Genomic DNA, 14,987 nt, shown 5'->3' on the forward strand with positions numbered 1-14,987 from the left:
TCACAAATTTCCGAACATAACTGAATTACATAACAAATTATGCACAATGGAGCTCTTCAAAATTCAGTGTAATGTCTCATATATTTTCAAAATAAGGGATTGGCTTTTGTTTTAGAGTAATATGGATTTTACACCTATATTTGTTAACATTTTTGTCTTTGCTTTTGAAATATTGACAGGCTATTGTAAAAGTTCTTGTGTTACGGTTGTGACTTTGTGAGCTAAAGTCAAAGAATGTGTCAGTATCAGATACCACCGTGTATATACACATTAAATGCAAAGCGAGTGACTCTCTCGTCCTCTCTCGTCCTCTCTCTCCAGGACCGGCTTTTCTTTGTGATGGAGTACGTTAACGGAGGCGACCTGATGTTTCAGATTCAGAGATCGAGGAAGTTCGATGAGGCGCGATCTCGTTTTTATGCAGCTGAGGTCACATCCGCTCTGATGTTCCTCCACCAGCATGGCGTCATATACAGGTAACCGTGCTAACAGTGTTAGAATCAAACCTTCAAGTGGTCACCATACAGTACATGTGCGTTTAGGCTTCTGTGGATTACTTTTTTCTTTTCTCCTCCGATTTGTATTAACATTATTTGGATTTTTCTTTTTCCCACTGAGTTATCACATTAAAGTGGGTGAAACAGTGGGTGGGTGTTCTGCTGTACTTTTGCACCTGTCACTTCTTTGCACATTTGATTTAGAGCTTCGAACTGAGATATGCATCTCCATTACAGGGCACATAAGAGAATTCCTGGAAAAAAGAAAATGATAACCATTAACTAGCATTAATTAGCATTAGCTTTCGGATTAATGAAGAGAAATACTGTTAAACTAAAGTGCTCCTTTCAGGACTTTGCACAGGACCTAAAATCTTCTTGTCATCTTTAATTCTTACGAAATACTGTAAGGAATGAATATGCTGCTTATTCCTATGCCACTTATTCTCCATTCCTGAGACTTATTTTGGTTTCCTTTCATGTCTGCCCTAACTTTTGTCTCCTGGCTTGACCAGTCACTTGTCTGTAGGTTTTTGCATCCTTCACAGGATAACTGGCTGTATGATTTGTTATCTTTGCAGTTGTACTGTGTAACCCTAAATCTGCTTTTCTTTTGGTTTATCATTTTTAATGCAGTGGTTAACTGCTGAGTCATTATGTCATAGTCATAACCAGAAGAAAAACTAAACCCCCGTCAATCAGTGCAGCAGATGCACTGACCTCGTGTTGGTGTGAAGTGGAAAGTGAAAGTAAAAAAAATAATAATAACTTAAAATAGATCATCTAAAATTAGTATGCTGGTTAGACAGACAGACGGACAGCGTGGCGACATCGACGAGTCATTTTCACAAATTAAGAGTTGTACGCTTCGCCTTAAAAGTAAACAGTGAAAGTTGATATTTTAGCCAGGAAGTTGACCATGAAGATTAATTGCAGCCACTAATCTGCAATTCTAGAATATGTGTTATTATGAGTGAATCTCTCCCATAAATATCCTATTTGCTCAGTTTAGTAATCATTTCTAATATTAATCTAAGGTCACTGGGTCACATTACATAAAATGATATATATATGATATAATATATTAATAAAACATCTAAGAACAACATGAGCAGTCTTCATAAACACAATTTAACAGTAACAATGACTATCACATGAATTATAGTAAAAAACGATAATGGTCATAGTGTTAAAATGATAAAAGTACTTAACTAAATGGTAATATTTATCTGTGGCATTTTAATGCAGGCTAATAAAAATAAGGCAGAATACAAAAAAACGGAGTGACTTACTATTGTGCCATTGCTTTCATGTAATTCAACTAAATTCAGCTAGGGTGAATGGAAAATCCCAATTTAATATGCTCTCTAGGTTTTATGAAGTAGCCCATAAGTTGTAAGTGTGTAGCTGTTTTTGTTTCGAATCCCCCAGGAAATAGACAAAGACAAAGGAATAGTTCATGTGATCGCAAAGTATTGTTGGCCGTTCATGGGGTGTTCTTGTCTTCAGTCATAATGTAAAAAAGCAAAATATTATTTTCAGATTAAATATTTTCTTTAGTTAAAAAACTCAAACTCATTGACCCCGGAAGTGATCTGTGTTCATCTACAGGTCGAGAATACCACACTGTCCTCAAACTTTAGATACTATTATTTGTCCGTGTGTACTCCTCAGTCATAATATCATTGTCAACCAATAGCAAACACACAGCTGGTCCCACAAAAGCAACATGCTGCTCGAATCATAACACCATTGTGATGGACGGGGGCTCAGAGCAGATTCAGGCTGTTTGCTCCCAGAAATAACTGTGATGGAAGAAAAGTGAGGTCTTCTTTCCGGTGTTGTCTCTTCATGAATCTGAGGTTTGATTTGGTGTTTAGATTCTCTTGTCATGCAACTGGTGTGTGTATTTGCGTGTACGTGTGTGCATCAGTGTGTGTGTGTGTGTGTGATTTTGTTTATGACATTATGTTTCCTGTTCACTGACACCTGTTTTATCACCTCACCTCCAAGTTATCTGCCACTCACACAAACACACACATTTATACCGAAGTACTTTTGAGGACCATCGTTCATATACTGCATTCCCTGGACCCTGGCCTGCTGTGTGCATGGATGCATGTGCGTGTTCTGATGCTCCGCTTCTTTGTCCGCGTACCTGCCTGTGAAACTCATTCATAAACAAAATGATGGCATGAGAACCTTTGGTACGGACACAGACACAGTGTTCCCAAAATAAGGCAGTTCAGACATTAAAGGTCAGTTGTACATGGCAGATGATGGTTAATCAGTCGTATTCTGGACCTGTAAATAAACACAAAGCACTTCTGAACGTTTAGCTGTTTTTCATTATGAACTCACGAACACTCCACGAATTCAGGCATTGAACAAACATGACTATGTGATCAAATTAGCTCTTCCTTTGTCAGTCTATTTCCTGGGGGATTTGAACCAACAATAGCTGTACACTTAGTGCTTCTTTAATTTCAACAGCAGTTGAAACTGGCTTTAAACATACAACGTTAATGTAGATCTTTTAGCCTTGTTTCAACCTGTTTTCTCCAGAGGGTTTAATAAAGCCTCATTTTGTTTTATCTGATCAGAAAATTGCCAGGTCTGTTTTTTTTGGGTTTTTTTATGGCTTTCAGATAGCATGAGAAATGCCTCAACACCGGCTGACTAAAAGGTACAATGAAATCTTGCCCAACATGAGTCAAGTACTGTCAAACTAAGTGTTATGACTTCAGGAGAACTGTTGTTCATGTTCTTATGCTGATGGATAGAAACAAAACACCAGCGTTTAGCACTTTAGTTTTTGGCATTAAGTCAAGACAGTTTAAAGAGCTTTAAATGTATTTTAAATGTTTTTGTTTTTTTTTAAAAAAGGAATAAATAAGCAATGATCAACTTAAACTTATTGATTCAACTTATAAACTTATTTAAACTTATTTACTTTTATTATAATAACAAAAAGGAGATACCAGTTAAGCAGGACAAGAATGAGGCACCAAATCTGTTCAAATAATAAAAATAGAAAATATGTTGTTGTACCTGCAGGTTGCTAATATGTTAGCCACTGTTACTTACAGAACAATAGTTACATTGAAAAATGTACACTGTGCATAAATATGCAGAGGGTTGTGTTTGGATATGTGAGGAAATATGATTTAAAAAAGAGAAAAAAAACACGAAAACTCAAAATATATATTATGCACCCTAAATTTCATGAAACACAAACAACAAGAGCAACTAACATAACTTATTCCCATTGTTTATGAATGAAAAGAGGACGTAAAATATGGATCCATCCACCCGGTCTCATTATTTAGTTATTTTGGCTGCATGATTGCAGAGCGACATATGTCCAGTCCTGCTGGTGCCTGCTGGACCAGGACTCATTGTTTCACACACTTTCTGTTACAATGGTTTTATTAATGAAGGGGTCATAATCATAAAATTGTAACACTGTGAATAAGCCCATGTGTTTCTTTTGGTTGGCACAAATAAAAAATCCAAATCAGTCATGAAGGTTAAAGCCAAAAACTTGGCGCTTAATTGTTTTGTGTTCGTTTTTTTTGTTGGTTTTGGCTACATGACCAAGTTTTAAAGTAATACTCCACCCAAAGTCAGCCTCTGAGTCAAACACTCACCTCACGTAGATGTGAAATGTGAAAGGCTGCTGTAAAAAGTGTCTTATTACCAGAAATGCCTCTAGCCTATTCCGGCCTCTGGTTTTTAGTAGTATTACAGCTACTACTTGAGAACAGAGGCAGGAGTCTGCCTGGATTCACACCCCTTATGATGAATCCCAATGGTGAGCAATTTTTTTTAATATTAATATTTTAATATTTGGAAAATATAAAAGTCTATTACATCATCAAAAAATGTCCACACTATCCATCTGTATGCTCAGTATCATGAGAACTAATTTAAATTTCACCTACTCATAGTCACGTTTACAGCTCTTTGATTCTCTTAAACTCTCTTAGAAGTGGATTATGTTAAAGGGGTAGTTTGTAGTTTCTATAGATAATATAGTCGTCTTTTACTCCGGTAAAACATTTTTTTACTCCTTTCACTGCACACCATTTTGTTTTTCTTTCTGCATGATCTAACTTTTGAGGTTCACTCATCAAGCCGCCAACACATCACTGGTGCCATATATAAACACATGCGATCACATGACCAACACATTTCTAACCATGTTTAGACAGATTCGGGGGTGAAGTGTCACTTGAATGCCATCGTCTTCATCAACAAACAGATTCAAATGGACTTTGTTGTGAATTGGCCTTTATGTTACAGGATTTCAGAGTTTAGGTCATATTAAGAAACGACTACCATGTAAAAACGAATCGTCTGATAATACCTTGGGGGGGCAAAACTGCTTTGGAGCAGTTTTTTTGTTCGTTTTTTCCAGTCACTATGTATCATGCAAATATTGAAATGCACCATACAGGAGTATTTTTAAAGATTGTGTGACCTCTGGTAAGAATAAATGTCCATACTGAAGTTTAAAGCACATGCCGACAGTTTGCGTTCACACATTAAGATTAATGGTTCAGGCTGTCAACATTGTTGTCACGTTCGTGCTGTTTTGATTTTGATTTGATATTAGTATGTCAGAAGTTGGCAGAGATTGCACATTAAATCATGATGGCAAGTTGACTGAGATACCTGATCCTCTCTCTTTCTCTCTCTCTCTCTCTCTCTCTCTCTCTCTCTCTCTCTCTCTCTCTCTCTCTCTCTCTCTCTCTCTCGTCTCTGACCCACTTTGTTGACCAGGGTTAAGATGAACAACAAGTGTTTTGGGAACATGATGTCCCAACTGTCTTTCTCCCCCCCCACCCACCTCTTCCTCTCCTCTCCCTACTCTCCACCTCCCTTCCCTCACCCCCCCCTTCCCCCGTCACTCTGCAAATGCTTGTCTTTTCTCCCATTAGCCCCTCGTCAAGACTCCCGTCATTACAACTCCTCTTTCCTTTCTTTTTTACTTGACTGAAGCCTCAGAGAGCCAATAGAAGGCGATGTTTGGATGTGGTGGTGTTGACAGAGCAGGCTCAGACTGGTCGGAGGGCAGAAAGGTGTCTGAATAAACGCACATATGTACACATGTTATTCTACAAAGACTTGTGCAGGTACAAAGAATATAGATATACAGGAGTGATATTTTCACACCCAGTATGTCAGTTTTTAATGTTGTCTTAACACAAGCAGCTGTTCAAAACCCTGAATTAAAAATAAAAATATACACATTGCGATAAGTAGCAAGACTAGAGGTCTTGCTAAGCATTTGATGCCAATTTGTTTTCTGAAGATTTAACATTGAAGTTTGATACCCAGTCCTGGTTTTACAGTAGGGAGTGATGACACTTTGGAGGACAGACAAAGAAAGTGGAAGGTTATGGTCACATCCAAATAAAAATCTAAAGAAATACATAAGTTAATGCATTAAAACTAGTCCAGTTTTTGTTTCCTTCATGCACTCTTTTTGTCCAAAGGACAGATCAATAGTTTTTTTATGAGGGTTTTTTGAATTCCTGATGCTGGTCTGCTTGGCTGGATTGGTGCTGCTGTTGTTTCTGGTGTGACCTTCGACTGTTTGATCAATTTTGGCCATTTTTATATGAATGACATATTCATATTTCAGTCATATTTTAATGCGTGTGGCTCTGTACTAATCCTATTGCATTTCACATGTCAGCACTGAAGGTGTTGATTAAATCCTTTATTACATCTGAGTGAAATAATGACCCAAATTATTCAAATAAAACAGAAGCTGTAATGTAGACTTTTTTTTTCACACATTTTGTACAATAAGTACACCAGAGTGTTAGGACCACAGTGACGGAGGGAAAAAATCTGACATTTTGGGAATAAAGTCATAATATCATGAGAATATAGTTTTGATCTTATAAGAATCCAATCATAATATTTCAAGAAAAAAAAAACGTGTGTGACCAGAACAAACAGTATACTCACACAGAAGAGAGGATGGAGGGATGAAGGGGTGAGAGAGCTAAGAGAGAGAGAAGGGGTTAGCTGTCACAGTGCACAGGGGTTGCTGCTGAGGACGTAATGGAAAAATCACTCAAGATTAACATAAAACACAGGAAATACTCTCAATTGAGCCTGATTGCCTTGTGTGTGTGTGTGCGTGTGTGTGTGTGTGTGTGTGTGACAGTGAGAGTCTGATAGTGCTGACAGAGCAGCTCCTGTTTATTGACAGGATATCAAGGCCTTTCTAAAAGAAAACATATAAAGGTGTTTCCCTGACTGGAGCACAGTGTGACACTGATGTTAAATATCGGCTGGATAAAATCAGCCGCAGCCAGCATCAGCCAATTGTCCAAAAAATTCCATCCTAAGAGCCTGTCTGTCAAGTAAAATGACTTAGATTCCCAACAAGAGCTGTTGTTTGATCTATCTAACAGATAGCTTATAAGCTGTCAAAATACATCTGTTAAATACCTGTATGTGGTTGCAATACAGTACTGAATTGAAAATTACACTCTCCTGAACTCACATATGTCAAGTTTTGACCCTAAATCTTTGACATAAGATAATGATTCATTATGTTTTTCACAGTTCAGATGGTAAGCTTGACCAAAACATCAGAACAAAATGAGCATGCCATACCATGAATTGATGATTTAATATTTTATGAATCTGAAATTGTTGTTTTCAGAGACACAGAAGAGATCTGTGTCTGGAAATGAAAAACTAATATAACTGTAAGCCTTACTGGTCATTCATCGTAATAAACCAAACAAAACAACTGTTGGTTCAGAGCACAGAAACCTGTTTTAATTCCAATTCTAGCCACCTGTTTATTCATTAACATACACAAAACTGAGTAATCGCATAAATAAAAAGAGTGAACACATAAAGTAATGGCACTAAAGATTTGTATAGAGAATTAAAGCATGAAGAAAACTGTTCCACAACATAACCCAAACAAACATTTTGCCCATTTTTCCTTCTTCACAACATAGATTATTAGCTCCTGTTGAGCTTCTCATCCCACAAAACCACAAAAAGACATCTTCACTTAAATAAATATCATTCCATTAGTACAGCTGAACACCTGCAGCCACTTAATATTGAGTTTTCCCTACAGCAAGGTGATGTGTAATACAAAGATTAATGTCAGCACCCATTTAAATTCAATCACAAATGCATTAAATTCATATGCTATTTTTCTGCCTTGCTGCAGGCGTGCAATTCAGATTTAATGTGCAGGGAGTCGCCTGGAGGTAGAACATGCAAACAGGCAGCCAGAGGGTCGCCAGTGTAATTTTTCATCAGGGGGAATACAGAACAAGTGCTGCTCTTTCCTGCCTCAACATGAGGCCATCAATAGGCCTTTTAGCAAGGCTCAGTCCCAAACTTCCGAGCAGTACAAAACTGTGGCTGTTTTGGGGGGCTAAAATTGATGAAAGTTTTGGATTTCATGCAGAGTTCACATAAATAACACCGACCGCACTTCAGCAAATATAACCAAGCACTGGAAACTGCTTGGAAAGATAATATGCAGTAAACTTCAATCCGTGAATTGGTGTTAAAACACTATTGGAAGTTGAAAGTGATGGATGAAGTCAGGTTCAGCCTCTTAGAATGAAGGTGAGTGTAAAAACACTAAAAGCCATGGCTACTCAAAATATTCAGTACCATTTGTCACCAGTCTGACCCAAACTTGAATAGAAGAAAAAAAAAAAACTTTGGTTTGAAACCAACTGCGAAGCTCCACTGTATATGTTATTTTTCCTTGAGACTCAAGGAAATTGAGTAAATATGTGTAGTTGGACCATTATAAAATAGAGCAAAGACAAATTAAGTAGAAACAAGCAGATTTAAAAGTAGACATTGATTTTTACAAGTGTTTCTCAACTCTCAGGTTGTTCCAAAGTCAGTTGAAAAATATACATGAAGGACTTGAAAATGAAAACATTCTCATCTCTCACAACCTGATGCTAAACCATTTACTGCTTTTTAAGCTCAAGCTCAAGTTTGAGTTTGAGTTTATTCTCAGAAAAAGGAAATCCACTTGATTGAAATATACTTTTGCAACTTTTTTAGTGCAATCTTTAATCTGCCAGGGCAAGGCATGATGGGACAGAAAAGAACAAACTTTGTGACGGCAAACCACAGCAACTCTCAAACAGGATTGTTAAGCTGTCTTTTTATTTTTGGGGCTTGTGAAAACAGAACAGTTGCATAAGCTCTTGACTTCAGACTTCAGAAGCACACACACACACGCTCCATCTCCTCCCTGACTTGTCAGGGCGGCTGTATTTTTGAAAACACCTCGGGCTGAATGGTTGCATTGGCTACATCGAGGAGATGTTGACATTTTTGAAGCGATCAACCATCAAGCCTAAAGCGGCTGCATTCATGACCAGCCCTGTCATCTTTCAACACTGCTGCTCTTATCTCACACTGCTTTCTCTCCCCCTCAGTTTTTTCTCTTTTTATCCAGGTCTGTTCCCCTTCCCATCCTCCTCCTGTATATTTCTCCCTGTCTCCCAGTAAAATCGGGTGGGGCAAACCTGTGCCAACTTTGTGGATCATTAAAACAAACAGAAACATTTAAATGGAATAGCTCAAAAGGGCCGTACTTGTTTTCCAAATCGATTTCAAAATATGAACTAATGAACGAAAAGTTTTTTGTGAGTGTGTTTATTTGTCTGAAGTGTTACAATATCTAATAACTTATTGATAATGTCATTTCTTCCAGTGTACATAGTATATTTTACCAATTTTCCCACGCCAAGCCTTCCCCTCACCTGTACAACCCTCCCTCCTGCTCCGCAGAGACTTGAAGCTGGACAACATACTGTTGGATGCGGAGGGTCACTGTAAGCTGGCAGACTTTGGAATGTGCAAGGAGGGAATCCTCAACGGAGTCACCACCACCACCTTCTGTGGGACGCCAGACTACATCGCACCCGAGGTGACCTCACACACATGAGCGTCCACACCCACAAACCCACACATGCACAGTATATATATTGAGCGGCTGTGGCTCAGCGGTAGACTGGGTCGTCCCTCAATCAGAAGGTCGGGGGTTCGATCCCCAGTTCCTATGGGTCAACATGCTTGCCATCCCAACTTGCTCCTGAAGCATGGCTCCAAATTAGGTTTCTCCTGTGTGAATGCATGAATGAGCATGTCATGTAAAAGTGCTTTGAGTAGTTGAAATGACTAGAAAGGTGCTATACAAATACAGACCATTTATTCTATTTGCAGTGGTGTAAAGTAACTAATTGTATTTACTCAAATATTGTACTTGGGTACATTTTTAGGTACTGGCTCTTGGACTTGTTTTAATGCCATTTCATGCCACTTTACTCTTCTACTCCACTACATTTTAGAGGGAAATATTGTTCTTTTTTACTTCAAACGATTAATACAAAATATTTTCAACAAATAAGTTATGATATATTATAGATTAAACTACACAGCAGTACAAGCTCCAAGTTTTGAATGCAGGAGTTTTGCATTACAGTGTATTTCTACATTGGGATGTTGCCACTTTTACTTAACTTCCCCCATTCTTTATTTTTAAAGACATGGTCCATGTTTAACTGTTTGCTGATGACACTCTTATTTTCCATTGTCATGCTAAAATTGAGATTATAGAGAAAAAAAAATTGGAAGTGTTTGCTCAAATTAAATTTCTCTTCAGGAACTCAACATGCTTGCTCGGGATGTTGGTGTGATTTTTGAATACAAATTGTAAGACTCTTCTTTTTTTATGTGTGATAAGATCCTTCAAGAGCTGGATTATGGCCCGTCAGTGGACTGGTGGGCTCTGGGGGTGCTGATGTATGAGATGATGGCAGGCCAGCCACCATTTGAAGCCGATAACGAAGATGACCTGTTTGAGTCCATCCTTCATGATGACGTCCTCTACCCCGTCTGGCTCAGCAAGGAGGCTGTGTCTATTCTTAAAGCGGTTAGTTAGCGGGATGTGTGAGCTGTTTTGTGATGCTTTTCTCTTTGTTCTTTGCCAAGCAACAAACATGAACTTGTGCTATTAACGATGCTGCAGAAATAACAGGTACAAACTGCTCTTAAGACTTTCACACAGATATTTTTTTTAGATTTGCTCCAAAAGTTTATATTTTGAATGCTTTTCAGTCAACTTAAACTGTACTCAGTTGTGAACTAACTGAACTAAGTGAACACAGAGGTCTTAGATAGATTACAGTTTAACTGTAATGCTGTTTGTGGCAGTCAGAACAAAAATCATTTGCATGTCATGATAACATCATTATACAAGAAACAGACTGCAAGCTTCTTCTAGTTTCAGTTCTTGCTTGAATCATTGCAGAGGAGGCCTAAAGGTTCTCTATTCAATTTCTCAGCACCTCATACCAAAACAAGTGTGTCACTCCTACCCAACCCCCCCCCCCCCCCGCTGCCACCGCAGCTCCTAGGCCGAATCTCTTGTCTGTTAGCACACAACTGCTGACTGACCTCTCTTAGCTTTTAGCTCTGACTCATCTTTTGGCTCAGTATCACTGTGCTATGGGTTTGCTGAAGGACTAACATGTATGCGTGGCATGAAATGTAGCTGGTGTAGGTGAACTGAACTCGCAACATGGGCTAGTTATCACGATTTGGTATTGCAGCACTACCACATTTACTATACTGTGACTGGTGCAGCTGTCCTGATTAAAACAAAGGATGTTTGGATCACAAACACATAGTGAGGTCGCCATTAATCCCCTGTATTACACATGCAGCAAATATATAGAATATACTGTATATATAGAAAAAAGCTGTTTAATGATATGTTAATTAATATTCTAAATGGCGTATAGAGAACTTTTAAACATCAAACCTTTGAAAAACTAAATAGATTCAGATTTCTGAATCTCCCTACACCAGCCATGTTAGAGCTGATTCCTCTTTCTATTGCATCTACTGTTCCTGGGACGTTTTAAGACAACCCCCAGTATAAGTTCTACAACACACTCTACAAATTGTAAATCTCCCACTAGCACAATCTTCCGGAGTCTCTTTTTCCCTCAACCATGTGTAGTCCTAGTTTTGTTGTATTATACTATGTTTTTCAAATGATATCCAGCCCTAATGGACTAATGGACGGCCACTGATACAAAATAGGGGCTCTAACAGGTTTATGCCTTTCCGTGTGTGTGTCAGTCCTCGTGTTTCTTTGCTGCGTGTTTCCTTGTCTCCATCTGCACTGTGTTTGCCTCTCTCCCTGTCTTATGTGAGTGAGGACACAGCTTTTTTCTGGCATCATATGATGATCCATGTGTCCTGATCCTCCACTTGATGAACATAGAACAATTTCCTCTCTGTTTTTCATTCCATGACATGCTTTTCTATGTGTGTTATCGGTTGTGTGCATGCGTGTGTGTGCATGCGTGTGTGTGTGTAGTGCCACTTGTCGTTCGTTTTGCTTTGTTTATTTGTTTGTCCAGTTTTTCCATCACAAGCCTTGCGTTTACCTTGGCTGTTAGTGTGGGTTGACTGCAAAGCCTTGTGGGAAAGTGTATGTGTTTATGTTGGACAATGTCAGGGACTCTGACCAGTCCCTTGACCAGCACTCTGGGCTCTGGTTGGACATGTCGTTCAGCTGAAGGACTTCAGGTCACATGCTTAACTCTCTCAGCTCACTCTAATGGCTTAGCAGCCTGTTCACCACTCACCCAGTTTTCAAGTATTTGAGAAAGTGAAAATGTAATTTTATAGTGGCTTCACTGTTTATGTATAGTGAGACAATTCCGAACTAGTTTAGACAATCTTAATTGGGTGTTTATGCGGAGTGTATCTTTCTGAGACCCAAAATTTCCATCTCATCCAAAGGCACTGTGATCAAATAAACATATAAACATAGGAAATTGATTTTCCTGTGCTTGTTTGTTGGCAAATAGAAATGTGCAAAAAGTTCAAGTAGCAAGCGTCTCGTTGTTAGCAGGTGCTGACTTTAGCTGGCACTAGATGAACATGACAAATGTCTGTAGAGTTCTGTATGGGCTTAAACCTGAGACGCAAACTGTCCTGTACCTGTGTCTTTAAAAGTCAACCTGACTGGCACTACTAAATGTGAGAGCTGAACCCACCCTGACCTGACTGGAACCCAATGTGACTTTTCATTTCAAGGTCACAATGTTTTGGTGTAATTTTTTTTATGGCTATGTCAGTGTTAGACTACTGTGCCTTCTTCGTGAAGATCAGCAGTTCATTGAGTTTATGCCCTGACAACGATGATTTATATTTTCAAATTCTTCTTTAAAAAGGCAGGCGTTTCTTTTTTTTTTTAATGCACCACACTACGGCCATATGGTAAAACTGTAAAGACAACTTATTTCACCTGTCTACTGGGAACAAACAGTTAAAGCAGCAGGTGGTAACTTATATGAAAATGTATTTTTGTCATATTTGCTGAAGCTATTATTATATCCTGACTGTAGTACAGGAGAAAGGTAATCTGTGAAAACATCAACTTCCTCTGGCCCCTCTTAGTGCTCCTAATGTTGTTTGCAACGATCTATCAGGTCTGTAGGAAAACAACCAATCAGAGCAGGAGGAGTCCATAACGCACTGCTTGTGCACTCACCGCTGAACTTTGCAAACATATGATATGTCATTTCTTGGCGAGCTTTTGTTCAGATTTGACCTCCACGTGAACGGCGTCATGTACAATCTCAGTCCTTATGTAGCAAATAAAAGTGAATATAATTTTGATTATTTGAATATGGCAAAGCATCACAATCACGAGATATCTTTTACTAAAAAAGAAAACAAATTCTTTCTCTCTGTCTCCCCATCTCTTGCACTATTTCCATCACTTCTCAGTTCATGACCAAGAGCCCTAACAAGCGTCTGGGCTGTGTGGTGGCTCAGGGTCTGGAGGAGGCCATAAAGCTCCACTCGTTCTTCAGAGAGATCGACTGGACACTGCTGGAGCAGAGGAAGATCAGACCACCATTTAAACCACGCATCGTGAGTTCACACATACACATGAACATACACACACAACAGATGCACAATCGTGCAACTGCGAACGTTTACCGTATTTGGAGGGAATCGGCTAAAATGTGAACTTTTATTATTCCTCTACCAGGAACTGAAAGAAAATGTTTTTTGCAAAATACTTGTTTTAAAATGACTTAACATTTTAATCTTACTTGTCTGTCTTGTCTTGTGCTGACATTGCCTTGCCATCAGTCATCACAGGTCCAGAGGCTGAAATCCACCAAATTCCTTGTTCTTTGTCTTTCAGAAAACCAAAAGGGATGTAAATAACTTTGACCAGGACTTTACACGTGAAGAACCCATCCTGACGCCGGTGGACAACAACATCATCAAGCAGATCAACCAAGATGAGTTTAAAGGATTCTCTTACTTTGGAGATGAGACTGTTGCCTAGACACACACACACACACACACACACACACACACACACACACACACACACACACACACTGGCACACATGCACATGCAATTAACCGCACACTGTACATACACACCACCACCACACACCACCTAAAAAATCTTCAGGCAAGGACACAGTATTCAAAGAAGCACGGCCTCTGGAATGAAACCTCCAGAACTTCTCCAGATTTGGACCGCTCCAGGAATTACACTAGACCATCTGTATCTCTCTTTATGGTTTCTGTGCTCTTGTTGTTTGTCCATTTGTGTATATTCCATCAAACTATATGCTCAAGCAGCATGTAAGTGCAGGTCAGATACAGGAAGAAATGACCCAATGCTCCTTCACTTGGTCCGAAAGTATTTTTGTGATCGAATTCAGTCAAAGTGGTGGACTAAACGCTGCATTTTCAGAGCGGGGTTTTGGAACACATACATTGGCCGGGTCATGGGCTGTTAGTTTGTGTGTGTGAGAGAGAGAGCGAGATAACGTGTACAAGTGTGCGTGCATGCATGCGTAGTTTCAAACCTCTATAAAGGGTAAGACTGTCATTTCTGTACATGATGTGGTGTAACCTGTGTCTGTCTCCGTGTTTAAAGAATGTTCTTTCATCCCCAAACATGTATGTGAATGGAAAAACATAATTGAACCAATGATTGTATTTAAAGAAAAAAAAAGGTCTTGACTTTATTCATTATTATTAAAAAAAGATGTCTAAAGGAGATGCAAGTAAGCAAGGATTTTTCAGATGATATCATGGTGAAATTAGAAGTTTCGTCAGTGCTATATTTTAGATTTGCGAGTGAAGTGGGCAAATTAAATGTTAAAATTAGAGGATGCACCACATAACTTTGACGCTTTGGCATTTTGAATTTTAGTTTAGTTTTATTTCAGCAGCTCTAATCTTACTATAGAGATAAGGTTTCCCCTCTCTCTCCATTTCTTTTAGCTTGTTACTACATTGCTGTTCCAGTTGTTTATTAAAAAACAAGTGGTAGCATTAGCCACCACCTAACAAACCTACAGTAGCTTACCACTGGGAGTGTCCGTTGGTGAAATGAGGTATGCATACAGT

The 14,987-nt window shown here is 38.8% G+C and overlaps 1 protein-coding gene across 1 annotated transcript in view; it reads left to right on the forward strand.

The window, feature by feature from the left end:
- The window catches only part of LOC139211355 (protein kinase C epsilon type-like), a 61,919-nt gene extending 47,637 nt beyond the window's left edge, over nucleotides 1-14,282 (forward strand). Inside the window, exons 11-15 of the mRNA XM_070841652.1 lie at nucleotides 322-476; nucleotides 9,312-9,450; nucleotides 10,267-10,455; nucleotides 13,332-13,478; nucleotides 13,759-14,282. Of these exons, the coding sequence (XP_070697753.1) occupies nucleotides 322-476; nucleotides 9,312-9,450; nucleotides 10,267-10,455; nucleotides 13,332-13,478; nucleotides 13,759-13,905 (777 nt within the window). The 3' untranslated portion in view covers nucleotides 13,906-14,282. The remainder of the gene's footprint in view (nucleotides 1-321; nucleotides 477-9,311; nucleotides 9,451-10,266; nucleotides 10,456-13,331; nucleotides 13,479-13,758) is intronic.
- Nucleotides 14,283-14,987: the final 705 nt, after the last annotated feature.

Source organism: Pempheris klunzingeri, chromosome 12, assembly GCF_042242105.1.
Source record: "Pempheris klunzingeri isolate RE-2024b chromosome 12, fPemKlu1.hap1, whole genome shotgun sequence".
NCBI lineage: Eukaryota > Metazoa > Chordata > Actinopteri > Acropomatiformes > Pempheridae > Pempheris > Pempheris klunzingeri.